Source organism: Lygodium microphyllum, chromosome 28, assembly GCF_053477565.2.
Source record: "Lygodium microphyllum isolate KBCC chromosome 28, Lygodium_microphyllum_v1.1.10, whole genome shotgun sequence".
In the NCBI taxonomy this organism is placed as follows: Eukaryota; Viridiplantae; Streptophyta; class Polypodiopsida; order Schizaeales; family Lygodiaceae; genus Lygodium; species Lygodium microphyllum.
The window spans coordinates 68,320,879-68,334,052 of record NC_141162.1 but is presented as its reverse complement, the minus strand read 5'-3'; the positions used below and the strand labels follow the sequence as shown (position 1 = coordinate 68,334,052).

At 41.2% G+C, this 13,174-nt stretch overlaps 1 protein-coding gene across 4 annotated transcripts in view; it reads left to right on the top strand.

The window, feature by feature from the left end:
- Nucleotides 1-3,141, top strand: part of NFXL2 (NF-X1-type zinc finger protein NFXL2) — a 195,771-nt gene extending 192,630 nt beyond the window's left edge. For 2 of the 4 annotated variants that reach the window (XM_087670490.1, XM_087670487.1), the window contains one exon: nucleotides 2,662-3,141. In XM_087670490.1, the coding sequence (XP_087526616.1) occupies nucleotides 2,662-2,832 (171 nt within the window). In that variant the 3' untranslated portion in view covers nucleotides 2,833-3,141. The remainder of the gene's footprint in view (nucleotides 1-2,661) is intronic. The other 2 variants (XM_087670491.1, XM_087670489.1) reach the window with 2 other exon arrangements.
- Nucleotides 3,142-13,174: the final 10,033 nt, after the last annotated feature.

Genomic DNA, 13,174 nt, shown 5'->3' with positions numbered 1-13,174 from the left:
ATAGGCTATGTATCAAACACCTGAAAGTAATCAACCTTGGGTTTCTTTCCATGCTAAGCCTCAAATGGTGTGATTGTCTTTATTGCTTTTGTGGATGCATGATTTAAGACATGATTCACACACTGAAGGCCCTTAAGCCAAAACTTGTGTGGTAGATGTTTGGTCTTAAGCATACAATGATTCATCTCCATAAGTGTCCAAATTTTCCTCTCAACAACACCATTTTGCTGAGGTGTCTCCATTAGGCTGGGTCAAAAATGTCATTGTAAAAATGTCATTTTTGCTGATGTGTGATGCCATTTTCAAGCAAAAATGTCTCAAAGGCACAAGACATGTATCCCCCCCTCTATCTGTGTGAAGTGTTTACACCGTCAAGCCAATTTCAACCTCAAGCTTTGCAACGAGATGTGTAAAGTGTATAAACACATCAAACTTTACTGTCAGCCCATACACCCATGTATACCTTGAGTAGTCATCAATAAAAGTAACAAAATAAAGATGACTCCCAAGTGTACATATCCTCATGGAACCACAAACATTAGTATATTAGTTGCATTTTCCATACAGTGCGCATGGCACCATCCTTCTTAAAAGCAAACCTATGCATTTTGCCCAAAATACATCCTTCACGTGCATGGGGAGGTGGTCGCTATAGGAGGCAATGCATCTACCATTTGACACTACTGAAGGGTCATCAGATTGCCAAAACTCATGTGTCCGTGGCGGGCATAGCAAAGCTCCATATTCTACATTGTGGACAAAAAAGTACTAACTACGAGAGCATCATGAGACCATTTGCCATACATATCCAATAAAAAAAGACCCTTGTACAAGCTCCTAGATAACTCGAGGGCATAGTCCATCTCTTTGTCTCTAACAATGCATTTGTCATCTTCAAAGATGACTTGAAAGCCATGCTTATTGAAAGCAGATATAGCCAAAGATTCTTTGTGTCGCTAAGCGCAATTAAAATATCAAGAAGCATGAAATTTTGATCATTTATGGTACTAATACGTAAGGTACGGTACCTACAGTATGGTATAGTATAAAACCTTTCGTACATGGTACTAGTGCAACTAGAGAGAGAAAGAGGCTAGAGAGAGAGAGAGAGAGAGAGAGAAGGTTGAGAGAGAGAGAGAGAGAGAGAGAGGAGAGGCTTGAGAGAAAGAGGGTGTGAGAAGCTTGAGAGACAGAGAGAGAGAGAGAGGCTTGGGAGAGAAATAAGAGAGAAAGAAGAAAAAAAAAGGAAAAGAAAAAAAGAAAGTTGTAGACTTAAAGGAGAGTGGCCATTTTTTTGTACTAAATCATACGGATATGTACCGTACCGTACCGTATGGATCAGTCCGTACTACGTACGGAGACAACCCTATTGCTACCTCCCCGAAAGACAACATCAATGAGGTGTGGAATCCAAGATACAACTTAGGAAGTGACTTCACTATAATATTCACCATTTTTGCATCTTAAATGACCTCATCAACATTCAATAGCTATTTGCACAAATCTGTGTGTGAGGTGATGAGTCGTACTATCACCCTCGTCCATATTTGCATAAGCCAGCTCTCTACATAGATAAGATATCTTGGCTTCATTACCGGCTGCAAATATACCTTCTAGTGCATCACAAGTTGCTTTTGAGGTCTTACAAGACTGAAGATGCAGAATAATAGCTCTTTACTGACCAGGCAATCAAATATAGGGCATGTGCATCCTTTGAGTCCCACCTCTGCTGATCATCTATAGGAGGAGGGGGTGTAGCAGAAGTAGCACCAGCAGCTTGTCCTCTAGCATTACGCTGAGGTGTCTGAGAGGTGTAAGACCTCTTGGTAGTTGCAAATCACAAGTGATGTAAATCCTTTGCCACAAGAAGATTACGCACCATAAAGCTCCACAAAGGTTAGTTGGTGCCATCTAGCTTGTCCTCTTGAGTGAGCACACCTAGGATGTTGCTTTGGTCATTATGCCCTTGATGTGCCATGCTACTTGTGATACACAAAAATCAGCAGCCAAATGCTTCACCCTGAAGTATAAAATGTACTCTATTGAGTACCAAAAATACCCACATGGGATTGGAATGCATGTACTAAACTATCAAACTTTTTTGCATTGATAGCATTGTGTGTGCATGCTACAATGATGCAAGTGATTATGTTGGTGGTGGTTCTATGAGAGGCATGAGCAGATTCATAGACGGAGGGAGTGAAAAGAGAGGGGAGGTGTTTGCAGAGGGGTTTGATGGTGATGCAAATATACCTCTCTTTGAATTGGCTACAACTTGATTTCCAATCAGCAAGTTGAATCATATAATCTGTTTGCACACCAGATAACTTTGGCATGTAGTACAACCATGGGGCTGTTTCCATGCATTGGTTTTCAGCATGCTGCTAATGAAAGGGAAACTGTTATTTAATCAACTACAAGAATTTGTTTACAGCTGGGCTTGGGAGTTGGTGTTTGATTATCTTTGTGTTTTGGGTGGGTTGGTTGTCTTTTTGGTAGCTTAATTTCTTGATGACTTGCAAAATTCAGATTTGAAATGATCCTTGAAATGCAATAGGAACATGAGTAATATGACCTGTATACACTTTTAGTCAGCTTCTACAGGAAAATATTTCAAACTAAATAAGAGGAATTAATGAACAAGGTGATTTGTGGCTGCAGGAACTTTATCAGAAAGTATCCAAATGGATGTCGTTGATAATCCTTGTCATGCTGGTAATAATAGGGTTGTACTTCATGATCAGAGGGCTTCAGTTCCTTTCAGATTACATGAATGAGCTAGATGCCAAAAGACCACGGAAAAAATTGGGTGGGACCTTTGCAGCCCATTGAAGGCAAAAACAATGGCATCTATTTGTTACACATCCACCTTGTACTAGTTTCAGATGATTCTAGGGACTTGAGTTGTGCAAACTATGCAGAGAATCTTATGCACATTGCATGACATGAACCAATCTATGGTGCATTCAAATATCAGAAGCACCTCAATTTGTTTTCTCAAAGCAGAAAAAATCTGTCAATAGACACCTCAGAAAGATCTTCCCAATGTGAAGTTACAAAAAAAAGCCATGTATAGGACTTTAACAATACAAAAGATAAGACCTGCTTCAATTTTCTATGATCTTTTAAAATTTCTATGATATTCTCTCTCTCTCTCTTTTTTTCCGTAAAAGGTAATTGTACTCTCTCTCTCTCTCTCTCTCTCTCTCTCTCTCTCTCTCTCTTTTTTGTGAAGATAATTGAATTAGATAGTGAATATTTACATCAGACCATCAGGTCAACATTCTGTCTGTAGCAGTTATTTTCTATTACATCAGACCAAGAGGTCAGCATACTTTGTCTCTCGCACTCTTTGTGTGACTACGTAACTAATATTTACACGAGGCCTGCAGGCTATCAGAACAGCCAGAACAACCTATTACATGAACAGTACTATCAGATCACACAGAAGTAGTAGTTGGAGTGGAGCGAACAATCGCCATCCAGGGAGCAGCAATATCTGGAAGAACCAGGTCCGCTGACATCGTAGAGGAGATTTGCCATAAGACTATTCCTCGCACACGGGCCACATGCCCATGGATGCCCGATGCTGAATCAAAAATAAAGGCATTGCGAGTATGCCATATATGCCACAGGGCTGTCCATCTAAGGAAATGAAATAGGCAAGAACAATCTGAACTTAAAGAGGGCATAGAGAACATATCTCCCATAATCTACGAGTGAACTTATAGGTGGTGCTGAGTCACCGAATACCAGACACAGGAAATGAAATTCCAGATCTGTCATGCAACAGGGCAGGAGACAAAGGTGAAGCAATGTCTCATCACACGTAGTGCAAAAAACACAACACCCAGCAGAGATCTTTCGGGCGTGGAGCACTTCGCCCGTTGGAAGCCCCCCAATGAGCAACCGCCACATGAACACTTTTCCCTAATATGGGACCTTAGACTTTCAAAGCTGGATAAATCTTTCCCACCACTTCTTATTACTGTCCTTGCAATGCCATAATCTATTCACTTTTTCCTTGACCCATCTCTTGGCTTCCACCATCTAATGATATATCTGATTAGCTAACCTTTTTCCAAAATCATTAAGAAGCACAAACATCTAGTCACGCCAAGGATCCAATGGCTGTAATACAAGCAAAGAAAAAAACCTTTGAAAATTGTCTTGTATAGACGACCAAATGTCCCCGTATCCACGAGGCTCCCGAAAGTATTGACGAATACGCCTAAAGGAATAAAGTCGGCCTTGCCCAGGAATAACACCATCACTGACTGTCTTCAACCCCAACCTAGCCATCTGATTGAACTTGCAATGTTGCAAATCTTTTTGTGGCCAATCCAATAACCTTGAGCAAGCTAGTATTTCTCCTTGTAGCCAATTTTCATCTTTACGAATATCCGGGGGATGCCAAAGCGCAAAACGAAGCATCTCCTGCGAGGAAGCTATTAAATGAAAAAGAGGAAAAGATTGGGAGATCTTTAAAGACCTCATAGAATTAAGCACATGCCACTAGGAAGCACGAATAACCGTGCTACCATGAGAGATGCCAGTCTTTTCTATGAAGAATTTAGCAATGTTTGACCAAGGATGACACTGAGTACATAGACTCTGCAAGGAAAGCCTTAAAGCGGCCATATGCAAATTGACATCCAACAAAGCTGCACCCCCCATCCTTTTCGAAGTGGTCACATGTTGCCAAGAGATCTATACCTCTCCCTAACGATTGCCTTTCTTTTTCCAGAGCATAAATTTGATAGGTTGAACCAAATCCAAAATGGACTTCTTTGTCCGAGGAAGTAGTGGTAGAAAGAATGAGATCAATTGATCATTATACATTGAGCCACTTTTAGTCTAACATGTAGTGGCCAACTTTGGGATTTTCAGTATATGAACCTGTCATGAATTTGGGAGGCCATCCAATCCAGCAAGGCTCAAGGAGCAACCTCCACACAGATAGGATATCCCAAGTGTTTGGTTATATTGCCCCTTGTGATCGTAATTCCATTTCAACCCAAGGCCTACAGATCATTCTCCGTACGAGAGAGAAGGATGGATTTCTGAGTATTAATGTGAAGACCGGATGTCAAAGCAAAAAGATTCTAGGCCACCATTGCCTGGTTAACATTAATACCATCTGCCGTAAGGAACATAAAAGAATCATCCGCCAAAGATTAACCCACAAGCTAGTCACCGCCAGGAAGAGTTAAGCCAACTATCTCACCTTGAGCTGCCAACTTATCCAGTAATGAGAGCATAGGGTGAGTAACCAAAGCAAACAGCAAAGGGCTAAGAGAACAGCCTTGCCGAAGAGACCGGGATAAGGCAATTTTCTCAGTAATCCCTCCATTAAGAGCAATATGGGCCACATCACCCTGACTGATAGTATCAACTAGAGAAATCATACGGGGCCCAAAACCCATTGTAGACATTAATTGCTGTGAGAAAGACCAGTTGACATGATAAAAAGCCTTCTCAATATCTAGTTGAAGCATAACAACCTATCGGCTAGAAGCTTTGGCATAGTTAATTCCGAGCTGAACATTCAAAATGTTGTGCATAATATTTCGACCTTTAATAAAACCGTATATGAATGAGGAGCGGAAAAACTTTTTGCAATCTGTTGGCAATAATTTTAGAGAAGATTTTATATAACGATCCCATAACAGAAATGGGTCTCCATTGTTTCAAAGAGGTCGGAGAGGGAACCTTGGGCAACAATCTGATGATAGCTTTCTTCCAATCCATAGGCATCATACTAGAGTTCCACACCCGTTGACATAAGCGTGTTAATGGGTCCTTAAGTTGTTGCACATGAGCTAAAAACAGCTCATTAGGAAGCCCATCTCAACCTAGACTTTTCCTTCTAGGCAAGCGAGACAACACCTCTTCCACTTCATCTTCAGAAATATCAGCCTCCATTAGATACACCCATTCTGCTTTGACCTGACTACTAACCAGGTCACAAATATATGTTCAAGCCGAGAGAACAGCATTGGAAAGAATCTCTTGCGGACCCAACAAGGCCCTATAAAAGTCAACAGTCATCTGAATAATGAAGGTAGGATCAGTCACCATATCACCCTGACCATCTTTTAAGCTCACAATATTTTCGCAAACATATTTTTGATGCAGATGAGCAAAAAATTGATGAGTTTGACAGTTGTTCTCATGTAAAGCTTCAGCTCTAGCCAACAGTTTATATTTTGCATATTCCTCTTCTTGAGGAGATTGGACGCTGCCTTTCAGCCATTCAATGCATGTGAGCAAGTCATTGTTAGAGTCCCCAATCTGACACAGAGACAAGGAATGAGCTAACAAGGATTGAGCATGCTGTGATTCAGCTCCAAACAAGGAAGCATGTTGAATACCATATTGTCGAGATAACACTCGCACATTATCCCTAAAAACCGCCCATGCTTCCATCCCTGTAGAGAGGACCCTGGAGCTAAAAGAGCCTATCAGTTGAACACCTTCCAAAAGCTGATTGTGTTGCAAAAGAGATTGATTAAATTGAAGAGGCAGGCGGGCAAGGAGAGCCTTAAATGCATGAACAGGTCTGTGGCTCATTTCCAAGACTAAAGGGTAATGATGTGACAAAACATACTATTTTTTCACACGCATATTGATGATTGCAGGAAGAAAAGAGTCACTTTGATAAATGTATATCCTATCTAGTCGGGCCCAAGTGTTTGGATGCTGACAAGAATGATAAGTGTATCTAGCTTGTGATGGATACATCCAGGACCACATGTCCTGTTTCAAAGATGCCGTTGCAAGAGCGTCCCAAGCCTGTCGCTTAGGACCATCCATAACCGAATGCAGAGAGGTCGACTGCTCTAGAGAAACACATGCATTAAAGTCCCTCATAACAAAGCCTAGACGAGCCATGGCAAGGCAGTGCAGGTCTTCCTAGAGCTGACGGCATTCCCTTACATTAGAAGGAGCATACACACCTACCATCCACAAAACCTCACCCTCATAAATTATTTTGAGAATCAAAAATCGGCCACATGGGTCTTGAGAGACCAACGATGGTTGTAAGGACGATTTGACAGCCAACATAACTCCCGATCTGCGCAGTGGACGACTACTAAAGAAAACTGCATAATCCTTATATACATATGAAGATCCAACCAAAGCATGTTGTTTATGCTCCACAGCACAAAAAACATCTCATTTTCCAGCTAGCACAACTTTCCACAACCAATACTGTTTTTTGCCTGAAGAAATGCCTTTCACATTCCACAAAGCAATTTTCATAATGAATCACAATTTAAAAGAGCTATTGAACTATCACTTTTCCTTTTTCTTTTACATCAATAGCTTTGGCAGCCTGGAATCTCTCCATTTTACCTCAAATAACATCAACAAGATCTACCTTCTGCAAATCGGCAATGGAAGCACGGGAAGGGAAGTGTTGGTGTTGGGAGCGAAAACCATCCCGAGGAAGCACAAGCCTCCCACGCGCATCGAATTGCAAGGCAAAATCAGAAGGCCTTTTATCTTCTATTGCCAAAGTACGCGAAGATTGGAGTTTCATATAAAACCCCTTTTCTCTACGTTGAAAGGTTTGAGTAATAGGGGCGAGAATCCTATCTTGCATTACGACGAACCATAGTAACCCAGGAATCCTCCTGAAGAGGCAAATTCTGCCCATCCGCAACAAGCAAAGCACGCTCCCCACCACCATGGGAAACGACCTTCTCGCCATCATCATGGCCATGTTGGGAAAGCTGCTCATGATTAGCCTCGGGCTTTTGAAACATCTCCTAAGGGAGTTGGTCTTGCATTTCCATATCTGGGTCCATGGGGCATTGCCCTACCTCCATATTTTTGTTGCATTCCGAAATGAAATGGCCTAACTGGCCACATCGAAAACAATGTCCTGCAAAAGTACCCCATTTCAACTCATACACCAATGTTTGTAACCTTGGAACCTTAAAGAAAATCTTCGTTGGGCGGGGTTTCCCTGTATTCCAAAACATACATACCCTATTCCCATTGCGGGAAGCCAGCCAAGGTTCTACCAAAACCTCCCCAATGGATCTCAAAACCAGAGGGAGGAGTCTCCAGAGATGGGTAGGGAAATCCACCACCTCTACCCAAATAGGACATGCTTGTCTCAGCACCTCCTGAAACTCAGCCATGGGTCTCCAAGGGACCACATGAACTAATTGCCCATCCATAAACAGAGGAACGCGTTGCATAATAAGAGCCCTTACTTCTACAGAATGAAAAAGAACCTCAAAGAACCCCTTCGGGCCATCATATATCTCTTCCACCAAGGGGACCTGTATACTCCCGGAAACATCTTCGAAGCACTGTTCAAAACTGGCAAGCATAAACCTTAGCCAAGCACGAATTCGGGTGATCAAAGGAATCCTTCCAGCGAAATAAAATATGGCTGCTCTCTCGTGAAAAGCAACTATCTGTTGTAAAACTAGGTCGGTTTCCATGACTTCAACTACTTGTTCCCCATCCGGTAGTGCATCAACTTTATCCTCATTACAATGGACATAATCTGACATATGATTGGTAGTATCCAACATAAACTGTAAAGAACCATCGGGCTGTAACAAGGAAACATGAACCTCTGGGTGAGACGAATTTGGGCCCAAGACCGGTTCTTCAACTGACACCCTACGACGTTTGCCCATCTCTTCGCTTTCCTGCAATGGCCCGAGTTCATCAGTCGAGGAACCACCATCCGGATCGACGAAGTCATTCCCTTGCCCAATCTGCTCATTGAGAAAGGCCATATCGATGCCATTGGATTTCTATAGATTCGCCATTATAGAAGTAGATGGTGATCACAAGATGTGTCACTGTACATGTTAGTGTTGTGTCCCACCAGATTTGGGCTGTGAGTGACTTCTGCAGGCCCTATGTGGAAACACTCTACGTAGGAATAGTAAGTGCAAAAGGTGTTCTCGTTCCTTTAGTCGTTCACACAAACACTACAGAAAGAAGGGATGCCAAATTTGTAGGTTGAGCAGAAGAGTATATGTACAAGGAACGCAGGAGCAGGTCGATTTTCATGGCTTTTAATAAGGCGAGTAGGCGTGACCCACTGCGTATCAGAAAAGGGAGGACCAAGAAGATTGCACGTGACCCTCCTCAAACAGCGACGCTACTGATCCGAGGCACAAGCCTGTGGAGACGTAGAAGATGCAAAGTTGCAAGACGAATAGGGTTTACTCGTTTAACGATAGGTAGAAGGCGCGATGGTGCTGGGGCAGATCCGATTAATCTCTCTCTCTCTCTCTCTCTCTCTCTCTCTCTCTCTCTCTCTCTCTCTCTCTCTCTCTCTCTCTCTCTCTCTCTCCGTGAAGATAATTGAATTAAGTAGTAAATATTTACATCAAACCATCAGGTCAACAAAGAAAAAATACATACAAATGAAAGTCTACCAAGACTATAACACAGAAAGGACAGTTGGTGTGGAGCAAACAATATCCAACCAAGGATAAACAATGTCAGGAAGAACTAGATCAGCTCTCACACCATAGAGATCTGCCATTAGACTAAACCATGAACACGGGCCACATGACCATGAATGCCCGATATTGAATAAAAAATCACGGTATTCCGAGTACGCTAAATGGAAGAGGCAAAAATAATTTAAATGCAAAGAGGACATAGATGTCATATTTGCCATAGTCCACGAATGAGCTGATATCCAATGTTCACTCGTCGCTGAGAACCACACGAAAAACAAAACTCCAAATTGGTTTGGCAACAAGGTAAGAGACAAAGATGAAGCATTGTCTTATCACATGTGCAGAATACACGACTAGCAGAGATCTTGCAGCCATGCAGCACATCCCTAGTTGGAAGACCCCCAATAAGTAGCCTCCACATGAACAATTCACCTTGCGGCGAATTCTCCTCTTTACGCAAATCAAGAGGGCATCCATCAAATTGCAAAATGTAACATTGCTTGCCAAGATGCAATCAAATGAGAAAGGAGAAAAGATTGGGAGACCTTAATAGGTCTCATAGAATTAAGCACATGCCACCAAGAAACATGAATAATCGTGCTACAATGAGAGATACCATTCCTTTCTATAAAAAAAGTTGCAATATCTGATTAGGGATAATTCTCTATACATTGTGCCTGCAAAAGAGCTAGCCTCAAAACTACCATATGCAAATTAACATCCAATAAAGTTGCTCCCTCCATCCTTTTAGTAGTAGTCACATGCTACCAAGAAATCGATAAAAGATTCCCTTTCTTTTTCCACAATATGAATTGGATAGGTTAAACCAATTCCAAAAGAGACTTCTTAGTCCAAGAAGACAATGGCTAGAAAAACGAAATCATGTTGATCATGATGCATTCAAAAAATTTAAGTCTCATATGAAGAGGCTAGCCTTGAGATTTCCAGTATATGAACCGATTATGAATATGGAATGGTATCCGATCCAACAATTCATGGAGAGCTACATCCACCCCAATACGATAACCCAAGTGTCTGGTTATATTTCCCTTAGAAATCATAATTCCATGCCAACCCAAGGCCTACAAATCATTCTAAGTACAAGAGAGCATTGTAGATTTTGGAGCATTAATATAAAGTCCTAATGCCATAGCAAAAAGATTCCACGCAACCATTGCTTAATTAACATTCGAACGATCAACTTTAAGAAACATGAAGAAAACATCTACTAAGGATTAATCCACAAGTTAGGCCCCATTGGAAAGAGACAAACCAACAATCTCACCTTGATCAGTCAACTTATCCAATAATGAAAACATCATGTGAGTGACTAAAGCAAACGACAAAGGGCTTAGAGGGCAGCCTTGTCGAAGAGACTGAGATAAAGCAATTTCATATGTGATCCCTCCATTAAGTGCGATGTGGGCTACATCACCCTGACTAATGGTATCAACAAGAGAAATCATACGAGACCCAAGTCCCATTGTGGACATTAGCTACCCCAAAAAGGACCAACTAACATGTTCAAATGCCTTTTTAATATCAAGCTGAAGCATAATAACCTGCTGGCTTGAAGTTGTAGCATAGTCAATCTCCAGTTGAACATTCAAAATGTTGTGCATTATATTCCGGTCCTTAATGAAACCATATTGACGTGAATGAACCAAATGCAGAAATACTTTTTGCAATCTGTTGGCAATGATTTTAGAGAAGACTTCATATAAAGAAACCATTACATAAATGAGTCTCCATTGTTTCAAGGCAATTCGAGAGAAAACCTTAGGAAATAACCAAATGATAGCAATCTTCCAATCTGAAGGTATCATACCAGATTTCAACACCTATTGACACATGTGAGTCAATGGGTCCTTAAGCTACTCAACATGAATTGAAAACAACTCATTAGGGAGCACATCCCAACGAGAGCTTTTCCTTCGAGACAAATGGGACAACACCTCTTCCACTTCATCCTCCGAACTATCAACCTCCTCCATCAAATCAACCCATTCTGGCTTAACCTAGTTACCAACCAAATTGCAAATGTATCCGTGAGCAAAGTGAACAGCAACATCAAAGAGAATCTCTTGTGGGCCCAACAATGATTTATGAAAGTCAACACACATCTGAATGATGGAAGCAGGATCAATCACCATAACACCTTGCTCATATTATGCTCTAGCTAGCAATTTGTATTTAGCATATTCCTCTTCTTATAGAGATTAAACTTTGCCTTTTAACCATTCAATGCATGTGAGCAAGTCGTCAGTGGTATTCCTCGACTGGCACAGAGACATCGAGTGGGCTAGCAAAGATTGCGCATGTTGCAATTTAGCGCTTAACAAGGAAGCAGGTTGAATACCATAATGTCAGGATAACGATTGTGCATTATCCCTAAAAACAGCCCATGCTTCCATCCCTTTAGATAGGACCCTGGAGCGAAAAGAAGCAATCAGTTGTTGAATACATTCCAAAAACTGATTTTGCAGTAGAAAGGATTGATTGAAACAAAGAGGCAAATCAGCAAGGAGAGCCTTAAAGGCATGAACAAGTTTGTGAGTCAACTCCAAGACCAAAGGATAGTGGTCTGACAAGACATGCTGTCATTCCACCTACATATCAATGATTACATGAAGAAAAGAATCACTCTGACAAATGTAGATTCTATCCAATCTCGCCCAAGTGTTTGGATGCTGAAGAGAGCGATAATTATATGCTGGTTAAGAAGGATGCATCTAAGACTACATGTCATGTTTCAAAGACACAGCTGCCAAAGCATCCCAAGCCTCTCGCTCAACACCATCCATGATTGAGTGTTGTAAAGTCACCTAATCCACATATACACATGCACTCACTCTCTCTCTCTCTCTCTCTCTCCCCACAAGGCTATTAAAAAAAGCTAGGTAACATGTCATCAACATTTTCTTAGGTGAAGAACGAGAAGGTTTTGGAAAGTTTTTTCAAACTAATAGTAAATCTATACACATATGTATGATATGTGCAATTGATATATACACCACAATCATAATACTTTTCCAAATTTTGATAAGAATGATGTTTTTGATACTAGTGTGGATATGAAGGTGCCATGTTCCTTTTCCCCTTTTCATTTATGCTGAGATCCCCTTGTTAATGTGATGTACTTTTAGGCAAGTTACGATTGTTTTACTATTGCAACTTGGTGCTTATTGTTCCATGGAGACCGACAACGGATTGTACAAAACTATTCAAGCAAGAATGCCTAATTTGGGTGGAAAGTGGAGGGTTGTGCGGTTGTGTATTGGGCTCTTTTGTTTGATGCCATGGCTAAGATTGGTGAAATGTTGATTCCTCTTGAGCTACCAATAGAAATAGAATATGCATGCTTTGGAAGACTTCTTAGAAGCATCCTACTTGGTTATGTGTGAATTCTCTTGGTATGCATCCCTTGCTCTTCTGTCTCAAATGGGGAACTTTTGCATGACATTTCTTCACTTGTGGCCAATTATGCCATTTTATGGTAGACTCTATCGAAAAGAGAGGACAGACTTAATGTGTAAACAATGTTTGTGTTGTACAATAGGATGATCTTGCTTGCATATGCATATAGGTATTCGACATGTGGTAGGAAATATAGACAAAGGGAAACAATTGGTTTCATCCTCCTGATGCTCATGGTTGGAAGGAAGTGTATTTGAAGAAGGATAAAAAGTTCAATGATGTCTTGCACACTAGATCTTTAGCTAACACAC